The sequence below is a fragment of the Bufo gargarizans genome, unplaced genomic scaffold (assembly GCF_014858855.1).
Source record: "Bufo gargarizans isolate SCDJY-AF-19 unplaced genomic scaffold, ASM1485885v1 original_scaffold_1399_pilon, whole genome shotgun sequence".
Lineage (NCBI taxonomy): Eukaryota > Metazoa > Chordata > Amphibia > Anura > Bufonidae > Bufo > Bufo gargarizans.
The window spans coordinates 293,415-316,743 of record NW_025334340.1 but is presented as its reverse complement, the minus strand read 5'-3'; the positions used below and the strand labels follow the sequence as shown (position 1 = coordinate 316,743).

At 44.5% G+C, this 23,329-nt stretch overlaps 1 protein-coding gene across 1 annotated transcript in view; it reads left to right on the top strand.

The window, feature by feature from the left end:
* The first annotated feature begins 274 nt into the window (after nt 1–274).
* The window catches only part of GPM6A (glycoprotein M6A), a 208,365-nt gene continuing 185,310 nt past the window's right edge, over nt 275–23,329 (top strand). Inside the window, exon 1 of the mRNA XM_044274030.1 lies at nt 275–594. Coding sequence (XP_044129965.1) covers nt 558–594 — 37 coding nt within the window. The 5' untranslated portion in view covers nt 275–557. The remainder of the gene's footprint in view (nt 595–23,329) is intronic.

Below are 23,329 nucleotides of genomic sequence, written 5' to 3'. Positions count from 1 at the left end.
ACTGGGCATTGCAGGCCGGCGGGCTGTAAATAGCATGGTGATCAATAGAAGCAACACATAGGACAAGCCAAGCATGTCATTTGTAATGGGTCTAATTGGGAGAACTGCAGCAGACAGAGCCCCCAGGACATTTGGGCTTTTCCACTGTGCCAGCAAGTAGGGGGCATTTGCGGTTGGTGGTCTGTTTTCTGTAGAGTAACGCCCCTTCGTCTGTTCCCAATCTCAAGCTCAGGCAGAATACAACCCTTAGCTCCTAGGCTCAATGTGCCATTGTAGCCGGAGACAGGAAAGCTGAGCTCCCCGCACTACCTTTCCCTATATAACTGAATGGGAGGCAGTACCTGCTCGCACAATGGGAAGCTTTGAGCAGAGAAATTGATAATCTTCATGGAAGAGTAATTTGAATGAAATTCCACTTGACAGGCTGTCTCCGAGCAGAAGCCAGGCAGTGAGGGAGTGCGAGGAGCCCCCAAGGCTGTAGGTGCACAGCCACATATACACTGTAGCTACAGCTCAGCTCCTTAGTAGATCCTTTCCAGCAAGCCAGAGAGGTGGACATGGAGGAGAACATGGAAGAAGGACAGACACAGAAAGGTAATGTCTTTATGTGCTTAGTACATATGCTCTTGCCTTGCAGTATGTGCTGCTGCCAGGATTAGAGAAACCCTCTTAGTCTTTATTCTTCTCTTCCCTGCAGCGTCTATGTGCTCGGCAGTGCAGCCCTGTACTAGGGGCTGTGGACCTGCTCCCATGTGAAGAACACTAATCTTCATTTATTTTAGCCTTTCACGCTTGCCTTGCTGGGAAAAATTAGGACCTCAGAGTGAACTATGCAACAGACACTGACAATATGTATAGGTAGCTGGGCTGACAAAGAAGTCGGTGCAGCCATTAATTCCATGATTCAATGGAGCACAAGAATAAAGATTTACATAGAGCTGGGGGGGGGGTGCAGAGGATGAGTCTCTGTTCTCTGCCACCGTCCTAACAGGCACAGTACATGTTCATCTATTGTGTGCTGCTGCACGGCGTATTACTGGATGTGTGTGTTTACGGCGGCGAGCGCCAGATCCAGATTTGCAGAATTGGCCGTTATTGTGCAATCATTTTTTATTGTTTGCCTTTTAAATGATTCCATTTAGTGTTGGGGGAATTAGGCAAACTGGCCGGTGGATTTTTTATTTGCCCCATCTTTCATCTGTGTTATTGGGCTCTCTCATTAGACCTGACCTACTTACACTAAATGAGTCCTGCGTTTTTTATGCTGACTGGTTTCTCTATGTCTTTGTGCGGGAAATTAAAGGGGATCTCAGCGACGCTAACCTGCTTCCATCAGGTGTATTGCCATATGTTTACATTTCGGTCCTCACTTTTCACCATGGTTATGATCGCAACCCTAACGATTATTCATCACCAAGTGATTGACATGTGTTAATGAAAAAAATGATTTTTAACATGAAACAATGCTTCAGGCAAAGCAGTCGTGTTTTTTTTTAATTTTTTTTATTTTCTGGGGGCCATGTTTTTTTTTTGTTTTTTTGGTGGTCATGTTGACGTATTGTTTACTTGTTATTTTATGTAAGATTTTCAAATCTCATGACCCAATTTAACACGTTATCAAGGAAGCCAAAGCCTCATGACGAACACTGTTGCTTTGCTATGTTTCTTGCTGTTGTCGTCGTTTTACTACATTTATCTACATTTCCATAATACATCGGTGCCTGTGTATTGTTTTCCACAATATATTGTCAATAGGGATCATTCATCCTTTTACCATTTGAGTGTATTTTGTGAGTCTGAAGAAAAGATAATATTAACGTCTTTTACACTTTATATGTCCTCCATTACCTAAAATGCACAGAAGGAAGATTTACAGATCCAGTGAATTCTACAACACTGACATCCTGTGGTAGCTGTGTAACTGTGAATAGTCACTGAAGTTATGCACTCATTCTTCCCAATTGTACGCCTCAGGTCTCTGATTTGTCACTAGTCCATGGTTGAACCCACTTAAAGAGGACCTGTCACCTCTCCTGACATATCTAATGTAGTAACTACTTGCAGTCTCCATGCAATAAAAATGCTGGGGCATTTTTTCTTCTGATTGTAGGTTGTGCCATTCCTCTATTATTCCCATTAGATGTATATGAATTATCAGCAGTTTGCAATAAAGGTCCAGCTGGGTGTCACCAGTTGGGGTGTGTACCTGGACAGTCTGCTACTATTGCACAGTTTGCCACTGACAGCACTGATCAGATAGTGGACAGAGAGACAGCTCCAACTGGTAACACTCAGCTGGACCTTTACTGCAGACTGCAAGCAATTCATTCACAACCCTCTAGTAGAAATGATAGAGGAATGGCACAACATAGAGCCATAAGAATAGATGGTATTACATGGGGAATGCAAGTAGTTGCTAAAACAGACATGTCAGGAGAGGTGACAGGTCCTCTTTAAAGCTGAAGAATGTTTAGCATTAGTTGCTTTTTAGCTCAGGTCCATTGGAGCGCTGCTATGATTAGTGTTCAGCAAAACAAAGCATTTGGAGCAGAATTCAATCTGAAGTTTAGGAAAACTTCGCTTCGCAATGAATTTGAATTTCCTCGCGCTTCGTGGTCACAAAGCAGGTTTTCCTAAAATGGCAGTTGCACGTGTTACAAAGCGAAAGTAAGAAGCCCAAGAACATGATATCACCCATAATGCCAAGCAGCCTGAAAATCCGCAGATAGCCATACCCTGTGATGTCACAGCCCTAGGAAATCCTCAACCCACGTGGTCTCCGCCATTGTCCTATGAGCTGAGCATAGGGAGAGACATGGCAAGCGCTCATACGCTAGGGACAGAGTTGCTGAAAATGAATAATAGAAGAATATTGGAGAGGTGAAGAGTGCAGGGAGACTGCAGGGAGACTGCAAGGAGAATGCAGGGAGAATGCAGGGAGACTGCAGGGAGACTGCAGGGAGACTGCAGGGAGACTGCAGGGAGACTGCAGGGAGACTGCATGGAGACTGCATGGAGACTGCATGGAGACTGCAAGGAGAGTGAAAGGAGAGTGCAGTGTTGCTGAAAATGAATAATAGAAGAATATTGGAGAGGGAGAGTGCAGGGAGAGTGAAGGGAGACTGCAGGGAAAGTGCAAGGAGACTTATGCTGCATCATTTTTATTTTATTTATTCCTACGCACATTTACTTATTCCTACATCAGCCCTAAATTAAGATACATAATTCAATACCAATAAGATGGAAGCCTTTAATATTCCGGTGCCAGTGTGTCAACCAATGCCATCCAGTCTGCACCCCTTAGAGGGACCCATATTACCACAATGACCATCCTCATCTTTTGCTGGCTTTACTTCCTAGAAAAGTCAGCAAGATGCAGAGAGAGAGAGAGAGAGAGAGAGAGAGGAGCAGCTGGATGTTTCTGACATATTCTCATCGATATTAGATGATGTGGAAAAGGAGGAAAAGCAGATGATAGAAGAAGGGCTCCCATCTGTAGGGCAGGAGAGTGCTGGGGTTGGAGAAGTGGGTATGCCAGAGCTGATTAATATATTTAGTGTTTACTGTTAAATAACCTGCAGATGATTGCAGGCAAGAACAGCAATAATATACATACTGTCCCCCCACCTAACCAGCCAAACCCCATACCAGCAACAGCCCCTATTTAAAGGCACATTAAAGGTACAGCACGTCCATTAGCAATGAAGAAGGACTATACAGTGCTGTCTTCATTATTAAAATGAAAGGCAGCTGAGGGCTAATTGGCCGCTTGGGTTTTCACTGCAGCATTGCTGCAACCCCCCCCCCCAGCATGGCACAGTACCCTAAGGCCTCTTTCACACGGGCGTGTGCGCCCCACCGCCGTATTGCGGACCGCATTTGTGGATCCACAATACACGGGTGCAGTTCCGTGGGCATTCCGCATCACGGATGCGGACCCATTCACTTCAATGGGTCCGCAAATCCGGAGATGCGGAATGTTGCGGAACAGAAGCACAGAACGGAACCCTATAGGAGCACACCTGGGGTTTCGTCCTGTACTTCCGTTCCGCAAAAAGATAGAACATGTCCTATCTTTTTGCGGAACGGGCGGATCGCGGACCCATTAAAGTGAATGGGTCCGCGATCAGCTGCGGCTGCCCCATGGACTGTGCTCGTGCATTGCGTCCCGCATTTTGCGGGGCGCAGCACTACCACGGGGCACACACGCCCGTGTGAAAGAGTATACCTGATTTATAGCGATCTGTGATGAATTAATTCAGAAATAATCAAATTTCTTGGGGAACTTTGCCGAAACTGCCAAATCGAATTTTTTAAAACTTTGCTCATCTCTAGCTGCATATGATATTTAAATGCTGCTTAACTGCTTTACCTAAAATTCGTCTATGGTAGTATGATCTCATTAGTGTGCTAGGTGTCCCTATGCTTTACACTGCAGCATGTCTCACTATTCGTGTGAAGTCAACATTTGAAGTGCTAAATCACTATTGAGAAAAAGATTGTTAGATAACTTCAACTCATATACTGAGCCATATATGCCTCAATCAGATGATGTCACCATTTTCTTTCTTTCTTTCCCATAGAAAGACTAATGTTACTAAGTGCGGGTTCACATCACCGTTAGGAATTCCGTTATTGTTTTCCGTTATAACATGATTATAACGGAAAATAACGGAATTCGTAAGACGGAATTGAAAACGGAAACTTTTAGAGGCATACCGTTTTGATCCGACATAATAGAGGTCTATGGGCAAGCATAAAGGATCCCGCCTGGTTTCCGTTATGCAGGATGGAATAGAAAGTCTTGTCGACAGGACTTTCTTTTCCGTCCTGCATAATGGAAACCAGACTACTATTTTACCAGGTCCACATAATACCACTAGACCATGGCCATTATACCCATATTACCACAATGTAATGTAGTACCACAGTGGTGATGGAGATACCAGCCATACTTACCATATAAGTTCTTGCAGTATACTTAGTTACATCCACTGATTCACAGGGGATGTCTTCTCTTATTGCCATGAAGATGTCTTCCATCTATGACTTGTGTCTATAGAGTTTGTTATCCAGAAGTTTTTGGTTCCTCACACTTCCGGCAGCCTCCCTATCTTCTCCTAAGGGACCGTTCACACGAACGTGTGCTGCCCGTTGCTGTATTGTGGTGCTGGAAGAACGGAACGGAACTACGGAGTGCTTTCTGGGGTTCCGCACCGCAAAAAGTTAGAACTTGCTCCATCTTTTTGCGGAACGGAAGGATCGCGGACACATTATCGCAACATAGTAGCAAATTGTGCTCCCTTTATCTGATTTGTTTCAATCTCAGGACAATTAAAGTGGCTAAAACCTCTTTTGGCCAGTGAAGTCAGTGTCCTGCTGCATGGCACAGTGTAGTGATGTCATCATGCCAACTGTGGACACTGATATCCTGTGCACAATCATACCATTTGTAGACCATATCTCTAAAGCAGCCTTTGGCGCAAATCATAGCAGGGTTTCAACTGTATTAGTGTTACACCATCAGTTCAGACCCAATGCCATCTTCCTCTCCCCAGTCGCTAAGGTCTCAGGCGTGCTGACCAGTCCCCCTGATCTGGTTCTCCAGAGCTCCATGCTCTCTGGCGTCCCTCTGCTTCTTCCTTCCAGGCATAGCCAATGGGTAGCACCACTCAATTCACTCCACGCAGACTGGTGTCTGATTCTTGCCTGCCTTCTCTTCTTTCCACTCGTGGAGCTTGCATGCACTCTCTTTGGCTCTTGTAGGGCCAGTGCACGCGCACATAAATCTTCCCTAACCTATGGCTGGCCACCACAGAGTATTTATAGCACCTTCCCGTGTAGGAAGATGCCCGAACAATAGGCTCTAGTACTCTAGTATCCTACAAAGGTGTGCTATTTGAATTGTGCGCTCTCCCACATCCCAATCTCTACCTCTCTCTGGATTTGACACTTTTCTGCCTGACCTCTGCCTTATCTCCATTCTAACCCTGACCTGTGGACTGCCTTCAAATTCTACACACGCTGCATAAACTGACCTCAGCTTGTCCCTGACTAAGGTTTTGTCTGATTCTTCAGAGTTTTACATTGTCTCTTGACCCCCTTAGAGTCAGCTGTCAACCCAACAAAAACTGTTCCAAGCTGTAGTGGCCCGGTAGTTCCCCTGCAGCAGAGTCAAGATACCTGTATAGAGGTTAACAGTTGAAGGCTGAACCAGGTGGGCTACTTAGATAACACCCTCAAGAGTAGCCCCAAGTGAAATCGGTTCAGTAGACAGCAGATCCACATATGCCATGTAACAATTAGCATGCTAACTTGTAAGTGCTGCTTTTCTGGGCATCCGGGTACCCAAACAAAAGTCAGTTACTCCCCCCTAACCTGCATTTCTAGCAAGATGCACTAAACTTATCAAACGTGAGTTTATACAAATAGACTGAAGATTTTGTATATCTGTGTAATATTATTGGATTTGTATTATATAAATCACATTTTACAATAGCTGTTTATCATGTGTTGTGTCACTTTTTGTTTGCTAAAAGACATTTGTCTGCCAACCTAACATTTATTATAAAGAAAAAAAATGCTCCAAGTGTCCTACACAGAATGTCTTTAAGTTGATGGTAGCTAATCTTTCAATTGCCAGACTTTATCTGTTCATGTAGTAGATTGAAGGTGGGGTTTCTGCAGCAACGGATTCACAGCAGGTCTTTGAGATTTACTTTTAACAGCAAGAGGTAGATGTTGTATACCTGCACATTTTCTTGTAGCTCTATAGGAATCTAGTAATCTTATTTCCCATCGAAAACTGTGCATTGTTGTAATCTGTTGCCAAAGGACTGTTTGGGAGAAAATTCTTTAGGGATCAAAAAGTTAATAAAAAGAGACATTCACCCACTTTGATCACTTAACACTCCTGTTCTTGCTGGTCTCGGTTCTTGCTGTGTTCCTGCTGGTCTCTGCTCCCTGGTTCTGTCTCGCTATACAGGAAATGACTGCTCAGTCAATGGCTGGCTGCATTTCCATGCATTTTATGTGTCAAGATGGGTCCAGGAAGTAGAGACCCATGGGGACCCAGTAAGTATTTGAACGTAGAGGGTTGGAGGGTAGGGGAAATTTTGAGAATCTTTTCCTTCATTTTTTTTATCCCTCTTTGATCCCTTTCTAAAGAATTTTCTCCCACTGGACGCCCCTTTAGAGACTGCATTCCTGTAAAGATATGTACTCTAGGCTTTTGAGATGTCCTCTTTTGTGAAGTTACTTTGACCCTACATATTGGCAGCTATTACAGATGACAAATTTTCCCCAATTTCACCAGGAATCATCTGATTTTTAGCCTACTTTACCTATTCCCACAGTTGAAATCCCATGGAAAAAGAAAAGTGGGTGGACTATCCCATTGCCTGCCAATGGACTTGCCGATGTTGAGTCTCAGTTGCATGTGATTTGATTGGATGCTATAGCTTCCTCACTGAGGAAGAGATGAAGCATTGTTGAGCTACAGCAGCCTGGTTGGGGCAGCAACCTTGAGTGTCTTCTGAAGTACATGATAGTGGGCCAAACAAGCAATAGAAGACTGGTGGAGCAGAGAGCATGGCAAGATTGCCTTCTGAAGTATAGACAATTGAATGGACAACTTAGATGTACAAGCACCAAAAGCAGGAGGGCTTGGTAGAAGGGCAGCAATGCTGTAGCCCGTGTTGAATGTACAGAACAACATACTGATTAAAAGAAAGACCTTTTACCTGGTTTGGTCTAGAGTTAGACAAAAGTGTCTAGCCATGCACCAAATTTATCATCTAGCCTGAGCCACTGTGATACATGTGGTGCAGGTTTAAACAGTGGTCCTTGAAAGTTTATGAACCCTTCAGAACCATTTTCTATATTGCTGCATATATTTGACCTAAAATTACATACAATTTTCACACTAGTACTAAAAATAAATATAACCAAATTAAACAAATGAATAAAAATATTAGATCTGGTCATTTATTTACTGAGGAAAATGATTGAATATCACATGTCTGTGTGTGGCAAAAGTATGTAAACTGGTAGGATGGGCAGATCATTTTGAAGGTGAAATGACAGTCAGGTGCGAGACCTGTTTTATTTAAAGAACAAGGAACTATCAAAGTCTGATCTTTACAACACATGTTCGTGAAAGGGTAACACTAACCCTCAAACTTATCAACACCAAGGGCACCCCATCAGGTAGGAGACCCCAAATACTAGTGTGTGCCCCAAAGGGAAGGGTAGCCCTTCTCTTCACTGCATGGCCCAGGGGAGTATCAGAGTACTGACCACTCCTGCTACTATCACTCTTCTCCTCTCCTCTGCTGTCCTCTGCTCTCCTCCTGGGTCGTCACCTTTGGACTCCACCAATCCCCTATCAGACAGCTTGTGTACAAATGGAGGACATTAATGCTTATGAAAATGTGTAGAAATCTGAGTATCACTTCCTTCTGGGATTCATGTCCCCATTATCCCTTGGTTGAACTTGACGGACTTATGTCTCTTTTCAACCGTATTAACTATGTAAGTTCAAGCCCATTATTATACACCACAGGAGTGGTCAAGTAGTATCATGTTTTGGGTCTGCTTTGCTGCATCTCGGTTTGGATGAATCCCTTGAGTATAGTAACTACTGACCTTAAAACCTGAATTAAAGAACTCGGAAATATAGTATTTCATCCCCCTTGATCTAGCTTTCTAGCATACTTATACTTATTTAGGACGCCCATGTCCGGATATTAGCACTATCTTTTTATATCAATATTTGAATACTTATTATTGGGACTCAGGTTTCAAGATACTGTATAATCTTGTCATATAAGTTCCAATATATGATTGTGTTCTGTGTATGCTGTTCCTGCTACATTGATTTGTGTATGCTGTCCCTGATACATTTATACACTGGTATTCCTTTTAATATATTTTTGCTTATATTCATTTTAATATTTCAATATGGTACCATGCTTTATACATAGATATACTACTTTTTTAGCCAGTATATGATATACATTTTTGTATGTTATTACTATCAACCAGTAGTGTTTTTAGATCCACTGGTCCACTACTATAATAGTTTTTCATTTTCTTTCTTTTAGTTTGTAAGCATATCTTATAACTGTCACTTTGAATATGCCATTATTACCATCTCCCTTTTAATTTACACAGGTGTAATATAAACCCAAATAACTGTCCCGAAAACGAAGGTTCCTCTTGTTGTTCCATGCTGGAGCGCTCATTCTGATGCGTTCTATCGTGCCTCCAGCACCGCCCCTTTTATTTTATTTTATTATTTATGATATATTATTTATGATATTGCATTGCCATTTTTATGTTTGGCCCCTTATTAATCCTGGATCCCTAATTTTAAATATCATGCTATCATATACTAATAATATAAGTAGGGCCCCTTTGCCTGTGCAATACCAGATATATGCACAAATGCGCCCCACTGTGACACGCATGCCCCGTTTGCGCTCCACACACAGGTTAGGCTACTTTCACACTAGCGTTCGGGCGGATCCGTTCTGAACGGATCCGCCCATAATAATGCAGACGGAGGCTCCGTTCAGAACGGATCCGTCTGCATTATATTAGCTAAAAAAAGCTAAGTGTGAAAATAGCCTGGGACGGATCCGTCCAGACTTTCAATGTAAAGTCAATGGGGGACGGATCCGCTTGAAGATTGAGCCACATTGTGGCATCTTCAAACGGATCCGTCCCCATTGACTTACATTGTAAGTCTGGACGGATCCGCACGCCTCCGCACGGCCAGGCGGACACCCGAACGCTGCAAGCAGCGTTCAGCTGTCCGCCTGTCCGTGCGGAGGCGAGCGGAGCGGAGGCTGAACGCCGCCAGACTGATGCAGTCTGAGCGGATCCGCCTCCATTCAGACTGCATCAGGGCTGGACGGCTGCGTTCGGGTCCGCTCGTGAGCTCCTTCAAACGGAGCTCACGAACGGAAACCCGAACGCTAGTGTGAAAGCAGCCTTAATCAGGAGGAAAAGAGCCACTTGTCATCACTCCTAACCCCTCCCAAATACCCTATTTGGAGGATACTGCCCCTTGTAGGTAATCCTCAGTGCGCTCTGGGCTTGCCGTTGGTGCAAACGCTTCCTTGCGTTCCACTCTGGAATGCATAAGACCGGAAGTAGCGTGTCCTTTGACACCACTTCCGGTATCGCTTCCCGCGAACTGCACATGCAGTTTGAAGCCATGGGTGAATATATAAATGTTGTAAGTGAATGTTTTAGAATATATATATTGTATCTTAATTTCTCCTTAAAAAGGGGGCTTTTTCTTTTGACCCCCAAAACGCGTTGAAAGCCGTGTGTTTACTGAATAAAGAAATACTGATCAGAAGCTGGATTTCCTGCTGCCATCATTTCTGCCATCCTAGAAGTGAACCCGGCCAGGGGGGCTCTGTCTGGAGGTATCTTGAGCTTTATCCTACAGACATCCTCCCCAGTAAAGTGAGTTCTAATGATTTATTGTCCACCATTGGTTTTAAAAGCAACTATCAATATATTTATACCTATTTATTGTTACCAGTATCACTCACTATTGTTGTGTGTTGTCTAACTGCTTCTTTGGGTCATATTATTTGTCCCTTTACTTTTTTACCCTATAGGCATTTGATGCCCCTCACCACTATTGGCTGTATCTTTCCATTATCGGTCTATGATACTGTACTGTTGGTAAAGCGTTAACCCTTTTCTTTCCAGGGAGTGGCGCCTATCTGTGAGTCATTTTTTCACAGTATATTGGAGTTAACACAAGCTCCTTGAGCTCATAGACACCCCAATACCAGCCACATCTATCTTATTGCTGCATCTGGGCCAGGGCAGCTTGCCATCATTGTCATATAGTCATCATCAAAATCTCATATAGTTTTAGGTCAAATTTATGCACAAATATAGAAAATTCTGAATCACAAAGTTTCAAGCCCCACTGTATAGGATTAATAAATGTGCCTCATTGTGTTTAATTTATTAAAATATGAAAATAATCATATAATAGTAAATCAGAAGTCTGAGAGAGCCAAAGTATGGTAAATCTTTTTTTAAAGGAAACACAAGGATGTTTGATCATAGTGGCTAGTTCAAAGGTGACAGCCAAAATGAATGCAATTTCGGTTGAGTTTGATTTTTGAAGTAATCAGACAACAATATACCTTAGGCCACTTCTACATGATCAGTATGCGGTATTTAGCCCAGGATGAATCCAGAAAACAGGAGAGGCACAGATCTTTCTGTTATGCTTTTTCTCTGTAGGATCTACTTCTGGTTTTGGGTTAAATATACTGATGAAAAATACTGACCAGTGAAAGTGGTCCATTATTCTATTTATTCCACTTCACCTATTAGGCTAGGGTGGGGCTGGCCAACCTGAGGCTCTCCAGCTGTTGCAAAACTACAACTCCCAGCATGCCCAGACTGCCTACAAGTATCAGCCTACAGCAAAGCATGGTGGGAGTTGTAGTTTTACAACAGCTGGAGAGCCACAGGTTGGCCAGCCCTGGGCTAGGGGTATACGGAGATACAGTTGCAAGAAAAAGTATATAAACCCTTTGGAATTATATGGATTTCTGCACAAATTGGTCATAAAATGTGATCTGATCTTCATCTAAGTCACAACAATAGACAATCACAGTCTGCTTAAACTAATAACACACAAAGAATTAAATGTTACCATGCTTTTATTGAACACACCATGTATACATTCACAGTGCAGGTGGAAAAAGTATGTGAACCCTTGGATTTAATAACTGGTTGAACCTCCTTTGCCAGCAATAACTTCAACCAAACGTTTCCTGTAGTTGCAGATCAGATGTGCACAACGGTCAGGAGTAATTCTTGACCATTCCTCTTTACAGAACTGTTTCAGTTCAGCAATATTCTTGGGATGTCTGGTGTGAATCACTTTCTTGAGGTCATGCCACAGTATCTCAATCGGGTTGAGGTCAGGACTCTGACTGGGCCACTCCAGAAGGTATATTTTCTTCTGTTTAAGCCATTCTGTTGTTGATTTACTTCTATGCTTTGGGTTGTCGTCCTGTTGCAACACCCATCTTCTGTTGAGCTTCAGCTGGTGGACAGATGGCCTTAACTTCTCCTGAAAAATGTCTTGATAAACTTGGGAATTCATTTTTCCTTCGATGATAGCAATCTGTCCAGGCCTTGACACAGCAAAGCAGCCCCAAACCATGATGCCTAGACCACCATGCTTCACAGTTGGGATGAGGTTTTGATGTTGGTGTGCTGTGCCTCTTTTTCTCCACACATAGTGTTATGTGTTTCTTCCAAACAACTCAACTTTGGTTTCATCTGTTCACAGAATATTTGAATATTTTGCCAGTACTGCTGTAGAACATCTAGGTGCTCTTGTGCAAACTGTAACGGTGCAGCAATGTTTTTTTTGGACAGCAGTGGCTTCCTCTGTGGTATCCTCCCATAAAATACATTCTTGTTTAGTGTTTTACGTATTGTAGATTCTCTAACAGGGATGGTAGCATATGCCAGAGACTTTTGTAATTCTTTAGCTGACACTCTAGGATTCTTCTTCACCTCATTGAGCAGCCTGCGCTGTGCTCTTGCAGTCATCTTTACAGGATGGCCACTCTTAGGGAGAGTAGCAGCAGTGCTGAACTTTCTCCATTTATAGACAATTTGTCTTACCGTGGACTAATGAACAGCAAGGCTTTTGGAGATACTTTTATAACCCTTTCCAGCTTTATGCAAGTCAACAATTCTTAATCGTAGGTCTTCTGAGAGCTCTTTTGTGCGAAGCATCATTCACATCAGGCAATGCTTCTTGTGAAGAGCAAACCCAGAACTGGCGTGTGTTTTTTATAGGGCAGGGCAGCTGTAACCAACACCTCCAATCTCACCTCATTGATTTAACTCCAGTTGGCTGACACCTCACTCCAATTAGCTCTTGGAGATGTCATTAGTCTAGGGCAGTGATGGTGAACCTTTTAGAGGCCAAGTGCCCAAACTGTAACCCAAAACCCACTAATTTATCGCAAAGTGCCAACACAGCAATTTAACCTGAATATCAATATAGTATATCTTTCATGTACTTTATCATTTACCTATAATATCCTGCCTTCATTCAGTGCACGGCCTGTGCCGTCCATAGTGAGCCCTGCGCTGATGAATGACTGGAAAAGTCTAAGGAATATTGGTACACCATAGACTTTTTCCAGGGTGCGGGTGCCCACAGAGAGGACTCTGAGTGCCGCCTCTGGCACCCGTGCCATAGCTTTGCCACCACTGGTCCAGGGGGTTCACATACTTTTTCCACCTGCACTGTGAATGTTTACATGGTGTGTTCAATAAAAACATGGTAACATTTAATTATTTGTGTGTGATTAGTTTAAGCAGACTGTGATTGTCTATTGTTGTGACTTAGATGAAGATCAGATCATATTTTATGAGCAGTTTGTGCAGAAATCCATATCATTCCAAAGGGTTCACATACTTTTTATTGCAACTGTATGTGTCGCAGAAAAGTCGCACAATTTCTACAATGATAGTCAATGGTGTCGCACTGTGACATACTGAGACACAACAGTCACAAAAAATCCATCCAAGTTGGATTTTTGTGTGACTGTTGTGTCGCAGTTGCAGCATATCACTTGTCGCAGTGTGACACCACTGACTATCATTACAAAAAATATCCCGTTACATTCATGTTTCAGTGTAGTTGTTCCCTTTTGCGCAACCCCTGTCGCCATATGACCCTGGCCTTATAGAATGTGGTAGAGAAAGGAGAAGTGCATCATGGGTTTGGTTGGATACAGGAACATCACAAGTAAAGTTGAGCAAACCTGCCTTTTGGCAGGTTCGGGTTCTGTGTTTTAAGTTAATTACATAATGGATTCTGTTCTCACGGAATCCATAACATAATTAAATGCCGACATGCCAAACGGAATGTCTTTAGAGGCATTACGTTTTGCATGCCGTCATAATACAAGTGTATGGCCAGCAGAACGGAACCCTCGGCCCTGGCCTTACACTTGTATTATGCGGTATGCCGGCATTGAATTACGTGATGGATTCTGTGAGAACGGAAGCCATCACGTAATTCACTTAAACCCCGAACCCAAACTCGAACCTGCCAAAATGCAGGTCCGCTCAACTCTAATCACAAGCATCAATCTATTTACAGTGGTCGCTGACAAATTGTACTTGGAATCCAAACATTTACCCTAACAAAATGGTATAAAAAAAAACACGAAAGAAATAACAAACATGTGTATATAATAGAATATAAAAAAGCAGGGAGATAAGGAAAGTAATAGGATATGACAGTGTGGAGAGTATTGTGAAAACCAAGTAAAAGCTTTACTCTCTCAGCAGTTGCTACCACCTCCAAATTGCTTTGCGCATATGTGTAGAGATACTGAAAGTTCAACAAATTATTTATAAAGAAGGTCCATTAATTTTCAGATGTCATGTATAAAAACTACTTGTATATTATGCTAGTTTTCCCTGCTGGAATGAATTTGGTGCATGAAAATAAATTACTGCCTCACTAAAAGTACAGTAATTATGTTAAATTATATTACAAAATTACCAAAATAATATATAATAAAATAGAAAAAAATGCTTTGGCAATTTTTGGCAGATAGCAAGCTTACATATATCTTATCTCTGGCTTGGTGTCTTTATATACTTGTTATTTTCATCCTTACAGATGTTTTTTTTTTGAAATCTTCTGAAGTCCTGTCGTCTGCTGTTAACATCTGATATTTTCCCACAGAGTTTCGATAATATCCAAGAACAGGTGCAGTGAAGGTTGTTTCAAAAGCTTTGTAGCTGATTTTTAAGTTTGCTTTAGTATAATATGTGTGCATTTCTAAGGCTTCTTTCACATTAGAGTTAGGCTTGTCTGGCAGGGGAACAGCCTGCCAGATCTGTACCAATGCTTGCACACGTGTGCTTCTGGAAGTTCGGCCTGGCTCCATTCACTAGAATGGGGACGGGCGGGAGGTGAGGCCGCAGCATGGCAAACATGCCAAGAGGCAGCCAGACAAAAAATGCTAGTCAGAAAGAAGCCTAAACTATACTTCACTTTTAATGATTCTATAGTAATTTTTATTTTTATTTTTAAAAAGGCCAACAATTTTTGATCCATGAAGAGAAAAGCAAACTAATTAATGTATAATGTATTCTGTGCTAACCAATGGTTTGGGTCAAACGGCACTTGGCTCTTCAGCTAGCGGGCACTCTATATGCTACAGTGCCCCTGGCACCAGTTATGCCATAGCACAAATGGAACTTAACACTTAGGTCAAAACCATATACATTATATGGATAAATGTATTGGGACACAACTCTCAATTCAAATGTTTCATTCAGTACTATTGCCACAGGTGTATAGAATCCAGCTCTTAGCCATGCAGTCTGCCTTTGCAAACATTGATGAAAGAATGACTAGTCAATTTGTGAAATTTCTTCTCTCCTAGATATTCCACAGTAAGCAGTGAGTGATATTATTGCAAAGTAGAAGTGTTTAGGAACCACAGAAACTCAGCCAAGAAGTTGAATACCACATAAAGTTTCAGATTGGGGTCCCTGAGTACGGAGGCGTATAGTGAATAAAAGTTGGCCACGCTCTGCTGATTCAATAACTGCTAAATACCAAACCTGCTCTGCAGACATCAGCACAAAAACTGTGTACCTGGAGCTTCATGGCATGGTTCTCCATTTCTCCATGGCCGAGCAGCTGTATGCCTTATATCACCAAGCACAGTGCCAACGCTACCAAACCACAGGGGAAACACATGAGGCACGGTATAATAGTTCATGTACTCACGGTTAGAAGATGCCTCCCTGGTCTGGCGTACAGTGGATGGGAAGACAGCACAAATCCTCCGGGGCACTCTCTGCTGCAGGGAACACCAGCCAGATGTTGGTTGAGGTGCTCTTGATGGTAATTGGTGTTTAAGGTGCTTTGGTGGCTGGGCCCCTGGTTCGTGAAGCCAACACCGTAAGGTGCAAATGTTGTGTGTAGTAGAAAGGATGAGGAGTCAGTTGTAAACCAGTTGAACAGTTACTGAAAATCAATAGTCTCTGGACAGTTGGTACAGTTCATCAATGGAAAGCTTTTTGTATAGCATAAGTAATAAGTTCAATTGTAATCCTGGTTATGAGGTACTGGCAGTTGTTAATGGAGGGATTCTTCTACTGCTGATACTCTACAGGCAAACTGAAGATTTACTTTAAGTTCCATCTCTAGCACTCTGGTACTGGATATTTGCTTACTTTATATTTTGAGTTATCCAATAAGGGCATTCCCCTCTCGGCAGGCAAACACTTCTGCTTCATTATTTGCAGGATACTTTATCATAGAATTCAAGGTGCACTATCAGGGCCGGCCTTAGGCCTTTAGGCGCCCTGTGCGAGAAAGCTTTACAGCGCCCCTCAGTGACCACGCCCCTCAGTGACCACGCCCCTTCAGTGGTCACACCCATTTCTCCAATATCGGCTCCATTTAAAACCTTCCATTCCGTTAAGTCCCCAAAAAAGTGCAGCACCTTACCAATTCTGCTGACAATGGAGATAGGGTAGTGGTAGAAGGGGACAGGTAAAGGTAGATTTGGTGAGATGTTAGGTAGAGGAGAAGAAAACAGGTCTGTGCAGTGTCAGACAATACGTGAGGGGTAGTTTTACATCATGGCCGTTCTAACTCCTGCTAGAGCCACTGGTCACTACAGTATGTGTCACCATGGGCAGCCTATGATGGAGGGAGTGACCGATCGCTCATCATTATACCATTGTATGGAAGGTCTGAGGCATTGGCCAGGGCAGTATCTATGTCAATGGCTTCTGCGGGTTATAGCAGATACCTGCAGCTCCTGAATCCGCCTCTGGATAGCTTCCAGGCTGCTGCTTCGAAAATCAAGGAAACCAAGAGAGGTGAGGGCCTGAGCAGATGGACGGGCCGAGAGAGAGAGAGACAGGAGGAATAGAAAGTGAGAGGGAAAATAACCATAGGGAGCAGTGGTGAGCATGCACGACCTGTGACAGTAAGGACCTCTATGTATCTGCTAGGGCTGCAGCTAGATTATTTGAATAATGGCCTAGGAAGATCTGTTATGGAGAGGGGGATCTGTGGATGGCACTGTTATGGAGAGGGGGATCTGTGGGTGGCGCTGTTATGGAGAGGGGGATCTGTGGATGGCGCTGTTATGGAGAGGGGGATCTGTGGGTGGCGCTGTTATGGAGAGGGGGATCTGTGGGTGGCGCTGTTATGGAGAGGGGGATCTGTGGGTGGCGCTGTTATGGAGAGGGGGATCTGTGGTGGCGCTGTTATGGAGAGGGGGATTTGTGGGTGGCGCTGCTATGGAGAGGGGGATTTGTGGGTGGCGCTGCTATGGAGAGGGGGATCTGTGGGTGGCGCTGCTATGGAGAGGGGGATCTGTGGGTGGCGCTGCTATGGAGAGGGGGATCTGTGGGTGGCGCTGCTATGGAGAGGGGGATCTGTGGGTGGCGCTGCTATGGAGAGGGGGATCTGTCTATGGCACTGTTATGGAGAGGGGGATCTGTGCACTGTTATGGAGAGGGGGATATGTGCACTGTTATGGAGAGGGGGATCTGTCTATGGCACTGTTATGGAGAGGGGGATCTGTCTATGGCACTGTTATGGAGAGGGGGATATGTGCACTGTTATGGAGAGGGGGATATGTGCACTGTTATGGAGAGGGGGATCTGTGCACTGTTATGGGCATAACAGTGCACATATTCCTTTCCCCATAACAGTGCACATATCCCCCCTCCCCATAGCAGTGCCACAGACAGATGCTCCCCCCTCCCCATAGCAGTGCCATAGACAGATCCTCCCCCCTCCCCATAGCGGTGCCATAGACAGATTTCCCCCTCCCCATAACAGCCCCGGCCCTGCTGCTCACAGCAGACTAATCACTTGCTGCATCTTTATTTTACCTTACAATCGTGACGCTCCAGTAACAACTACAGGCAGAGAGGAGGGCGGCGTAACGTCACTTACTCACGTGACGCACCTGCTCTGCCCACTTTATGAATGAAGGAGGCGGAGCAGGTGCGTCATGTGAGTAAGTGACGTTACGCCGCCCTCCTCTCTGCCTGTAGTTGTTACTGGAGCGTCACGATTGTAAGGTAAAATAAAGATGCAGCGACTTAAAGTAAACCGCCCGCCTGGCGCCCGCCCGCATAGCAACGAATTGGCGATTATTCGATAACTGGATTCGTCGACAACGAATCCAGTTATCGATTATTATCGATTACATCGATTAATCGTTGCAGCCCTAGTATCTGCAGCACTGCATGCACGGCTCATCCTCTCACCTGAGGGGGTAGGATACCATCTTGCTTCCTCCAGGAGATTGTTGGAGTGGGGCTGCCTAGCGCTCTACAGTACAGCCGGGCAGTGTCCCCTTCTCTGACCTCTGTCCGCTCTGGGCTCACCTGGACGTCTGGCAAATTTCCACCTGCTAGCAAAGGAGTCAGGAGACGTCATTTAAATTCCCAATTCCCATAAAATATTAGGTAATAGCCCCCTCCCTCCCCTTTTCTTAGAGGCCTGGCAATCATAAAAGTTTTAAAACTAATACTATACATACATCTGCTGACCTGTGCTGTCTGTGGACTGTGGGAGTCTCACTCTCTGTTGTGGCTGCTGCTGCTGGCTGGCGCTCGCTCCGCCTCCTTCTTCTCTCTCTGCCTGTGCGGCAGCTGCGGCCTGCGTCACACTCCAGCAGCCAGTCTGGTCTGCTCTGCTCTGTCCAGGCAGCAGAGCGGGGCGCAGAGCAGCAGAGCGGAGCGCAGAGCAGCCACGTGCCCCGCCCCCTCCTCACTCAGTCTCTAGTCCGGACCGTGACTGACTGAGCTCATTCATGTTCATGTGCTGTAGATGGCCGGCGGACCGCGGGGCGGCGGCGACAAAATATATTAATAGTAGTACAGTACTAGTAAGTAGTAGTACTGTACTGTAGTAGACAGACTTCACTTAGAGTTCGGCGGGCTGTGTTGGCCGCCCGGCGCCCCTGTTGCTATGGCGCCCTGTGCGGCCGCACACCCCAAAGGCCGGCCCTGTGCACTATATCCCGGAAGGCTTTGTAGCAGTAAAGACAACTTTGCGCATGTATTGTCTATTTGTGTCTCGGAAAGTTGCTCTCAGGCACTTGTGCTAATGAGGTCCATAAGCTAGATTCAGCTGTAACCCTCACTAGTCTCTCCCCATATTCAGACATATACTTACTTGTCTGTGCTAAGCTGCTGTAGATACATGTTAGGTGTACTCCCTTAGGCTGGCCATGACCAAGGGATAGAAATACCAGACTACATGTTGGACAATGCCTGTTTCTCTCTTGCTTCTTCTCTTCTCACTAACTACTAACTTCCTGTTCTCCTCTACATTCTGCATTCTCCTTTAAGCTAGACACACCCCACTATATGTATTATGTGGTGCCAGCACCACCTAGGGGCGAGTGGGTGTAATGACATTGCCAGCCAGATAATAGGAAACACCATACATTTCACCATTTACACACATATGTGGGACACTGCACAAGCATCAGAATGAGTGGTGTAAAGCACACTGCCACTGGACTCTAGAACAGTGGACATGTGTTCTCTGGAGTGACAAACCACGTGTCTCTATCTGGTAGTCTGATCGACGAGTCTGGGTTTGGCAAATGCCAGAAGAACATAACCTGTCTGACTGCATTGTGCCAACTAGAGATGAGCGAATTTCCCAAAAATTCGATTCAGCCGGTTTAATGAATAACATATTTTTTTTTGATTTGATCTGAATTTATTTTTGACAAATCGCGTTAAAAAAACGGCTATTTCCTGGCTGCAGAGAGCCTTTATAGTGGTGTAGAACACTGTGCTTTGCAGTAACACGCATAGGGAGTCTGCTGTGGTAGTGAAATAATACTGTGAGTCAGTATGACACGCAGATGACAGGCGTCACTCCTAGAATTACTGCACACTTCACTTATATGGGCAGTTACGGGGCCAAAACTGATTAAATAACTCAAGTGTGAACTCAGCCTTACAGGTCAATGTAGGCGTCAAGAAGAAGCGCACTTCTTTTACACGGTCGGCAGCTGATTCCACATAGATGTCAACGAAACCTGTTCTATTAAACGCTTATACAAGTAGAGCCCCCCGACAGATTTGAGAGGGTGTCAGCAGTAAGTTTGTTTTGACGTCACTGATTATTTTGCCCTTCCTCTGATCTGTCAGAACAATAATCCCCAAAAAACGGATCCTGTCTATGGAGCATCCGCTTTCACTCAGTCATCATTTGGTCAGTAATCCATCAGTATCGCTAAGGCTACTTTCACACTAACATTTTTGCCTGATCCGGCAGGGTCCAGCAAAAACGCTTCAGTTACTGATAATACATAATCCGTTATGAACAGATCTGGTTGTATTATGTTTAACATTTCTTTAACATTGCCAAAACGGATCTATTTTGAACTCCATTGAAAGTCAATAGATCCATTTTCTATTGTGGCAGAGAAAACGGATCCATCCCCATTGACTTGCATTGGGGATCATGACAGATCAGTTTTTCCCAGGACAGAAAGCAAAATACAACATGTTGAAAAGTTTTTTTTCTGGTATTGAGCCCCTATGACGGAACTCAATACCGAAAAACTTTAATGCTAGTGTGAAAGAATCTTAAAGTAAAAAAAAACAGGAGTGGATCAGAGATGACACATGAATGGAATATTTGCATGTCTTCTTTGTTTTGCACCCAGTACTGCTTTTGGCTATTAAATCATAAGCCAGTTCTGATGCAAAATACGGACCATGTCATGCAGGCCTTACAGTTGTTACATAGACAAGATCCGTCTCATTTTTCCTTCCTTCTGACAGATCAGAAAAAGGGTCAAATAAATGATAATGTCAGCCAGGCCGAAAGGTAAAATAGTGGCCCAGTCATGACGTGGGGAGGGTGGGAACAGCATGAGAAGTCCACAGAGTGGCCCTATGACATAGTGGTGAGGTGTAAGCAGCATAAGGAGATCAGAGTGGTACCAATGACAGAGTCTGTAGGTGGAAGCAGCATCAGGAGGAGGCCACGGAGTGGCACAATAACAGTGTGGAGGTGGCAGCAGCATCAGGAGACCACAGTGTGGCACAATGACAGAGTGTGGAGGTGGCGGCAACAGCATCAGGTGGAGGCCACAGAGTGGCACAATGACAGTGAGGAGGTGGCAGCAGCATCAGGAGGAGGCCAGAGGGTGGCACAATGACAGTGTGGAGGGGGCAGCAGCAGCATCAGGAGGCCACAGAGTGGCAAGGGGATATAGTGTTGAGGTAGCAGCAGCATCAGGAGACCACAGAGTAACAAGGTGACATAGTGTGGAGGTGTCAGCAGCATCAGGAGACCACAGAGTGGCAAGGTGACATAGTGCGAAGGTGGCAGCAGCATCAGGAGACCACAGAGTGACCCGGTGACAGAGTGGGAAGGTGGGTGGCAATACCAATACCAGCTGAAGATGTGGGTTAAAGAAGGAGCACTTGGCATCAGATGTGTGGCATCAGGCTGGTGGCAGTTTCAGAATAGTAGCTGAGGCAGGTAGCCAGAAGAAACCGGTCTCTTTTGTCAAAGTGTTGGTGTGGCACTATGGATGATCTAGTCTGATGCATCAGGCATTGGTGGGTGGAAATCCTGGCTGATCCACGCCTGATTCATCTTGACATTTTAGGTCGACAGGCGAGTTCTTCTTGGGGTAACTATGGCCCCGCACTAAACACCCAGTCTAATGCCACACTACTGGCCGGGAAGGACAGCTTTTCCAGGGCAAACTCTGCCAGTTGCGGCCACCAATCCAGTTTGGCTGTCCAGTAGTTCAACGGATCTTCAATGTGGGGTGGCAGGGTGCTGTCCAAGTATGCCACCACCTGCTGGTTCAGGTTCTGCTCTAGGTCTTGCTGCTGCTGGTGAGTAGTTTCTTCACAAGGCGGGTGAAGAAAGCTGCTCATCAGCGACTCTAGACTCAAGTTTCTGCTGATAGAGCTGGAACCACCGGTAATGTCACTGTCCGCAGCGTCTACGAAAAAAGTACACTGTATGTCACAGATAAATTTGTTCAGCGCACACGTTACACTGCAGATGTGGCACTGGTAATGTCACTGTCAGAAGCGGACACCGTCTATTGAAAAGGTACACTGTATGTCAGATATTTTTCAGATGCGCACACTTTACACAGGAGATGTGGTGCAGTTAATGTCACTGTCAGAAGCGGACACCGTCTACGTAAAAATTACACTGGATGTCACAGATATTTTTGGGATGCGCACACTTTACACAGGAGATGTGGCACAGCTAATGTCACTGTCCACAGTGGACACTGTCTACCGTAAAAGGACACTGGATGTCCCAGATATTTTTTGGATGCGCACACTTTACACTGGAGATGTAGTGCACAGCTAATGTCACTGTCTGCAGCGAATACCGTCTATGGAAAAAGAACACTGGATGTCACAGATATTTTTGGATGCGCACACTTTACACAGGAGATGTGGCATAGCTAATGTCACTGTCCGCAGCGGACACCGTCTACGGAAAAAGTACACTGGATGTCACAGCAGCAATATCTATTTTTAGTGCAAACTGCGCTAAATAGCTAAAACTTTACAGACTCAAAAGTCCTTTTAAGGACTGTTGTGTGTGGCAGCAATATCTATTTTTAGTGCATCCTGCGCTAAATAGCGTGCAATAGTTAGGCCGCTGCAGACAGTGGTATTAGCTGTGCTACATCTCCTCTGTAAAGTGTGCACATCCCAAAAATATCTGTGACATTCAGTGTACTTTTTCCATAGATGGTATCCACTACGGACAGCGACATTAGCTGCGCCACATCTCCAGTGTAAATTGTGCGCATCCCAAAAATATCTGTGACATCCAGTGTACTTTTTTCATAGATGGTGTCTGCTGCGGACAGTGACATTACCTAGTGTTGATCGAGCATGCTCGGCCGAACACCAGTCGATGCTCGGCACATGGCAGTATTCGGCCGAAGACCGCATGTGCTTGAGCGCAATGCTCGAGTCTCCTCCCTGCACATTTCTATTGTTAGTCCTAAAAAGGACTTTTGGGTCTGTTAAGTTTTATCAATTTAGCGCAGGTTGCGCTAAAAATATATATTTCTGCTGCCAGACACAACAATAGCCCTTAAAAGGACTTTTGCGTCTCTGAAAAGTTTTTCTAATAAAATTATTTCTATATTTACTCCCTACACTGTCTGTCCCTTCCTCAGCACAGCTCTCCCTGTCTAAGGCCCCATGCACACGGCCGTTGTTCACGGCCGTGTGC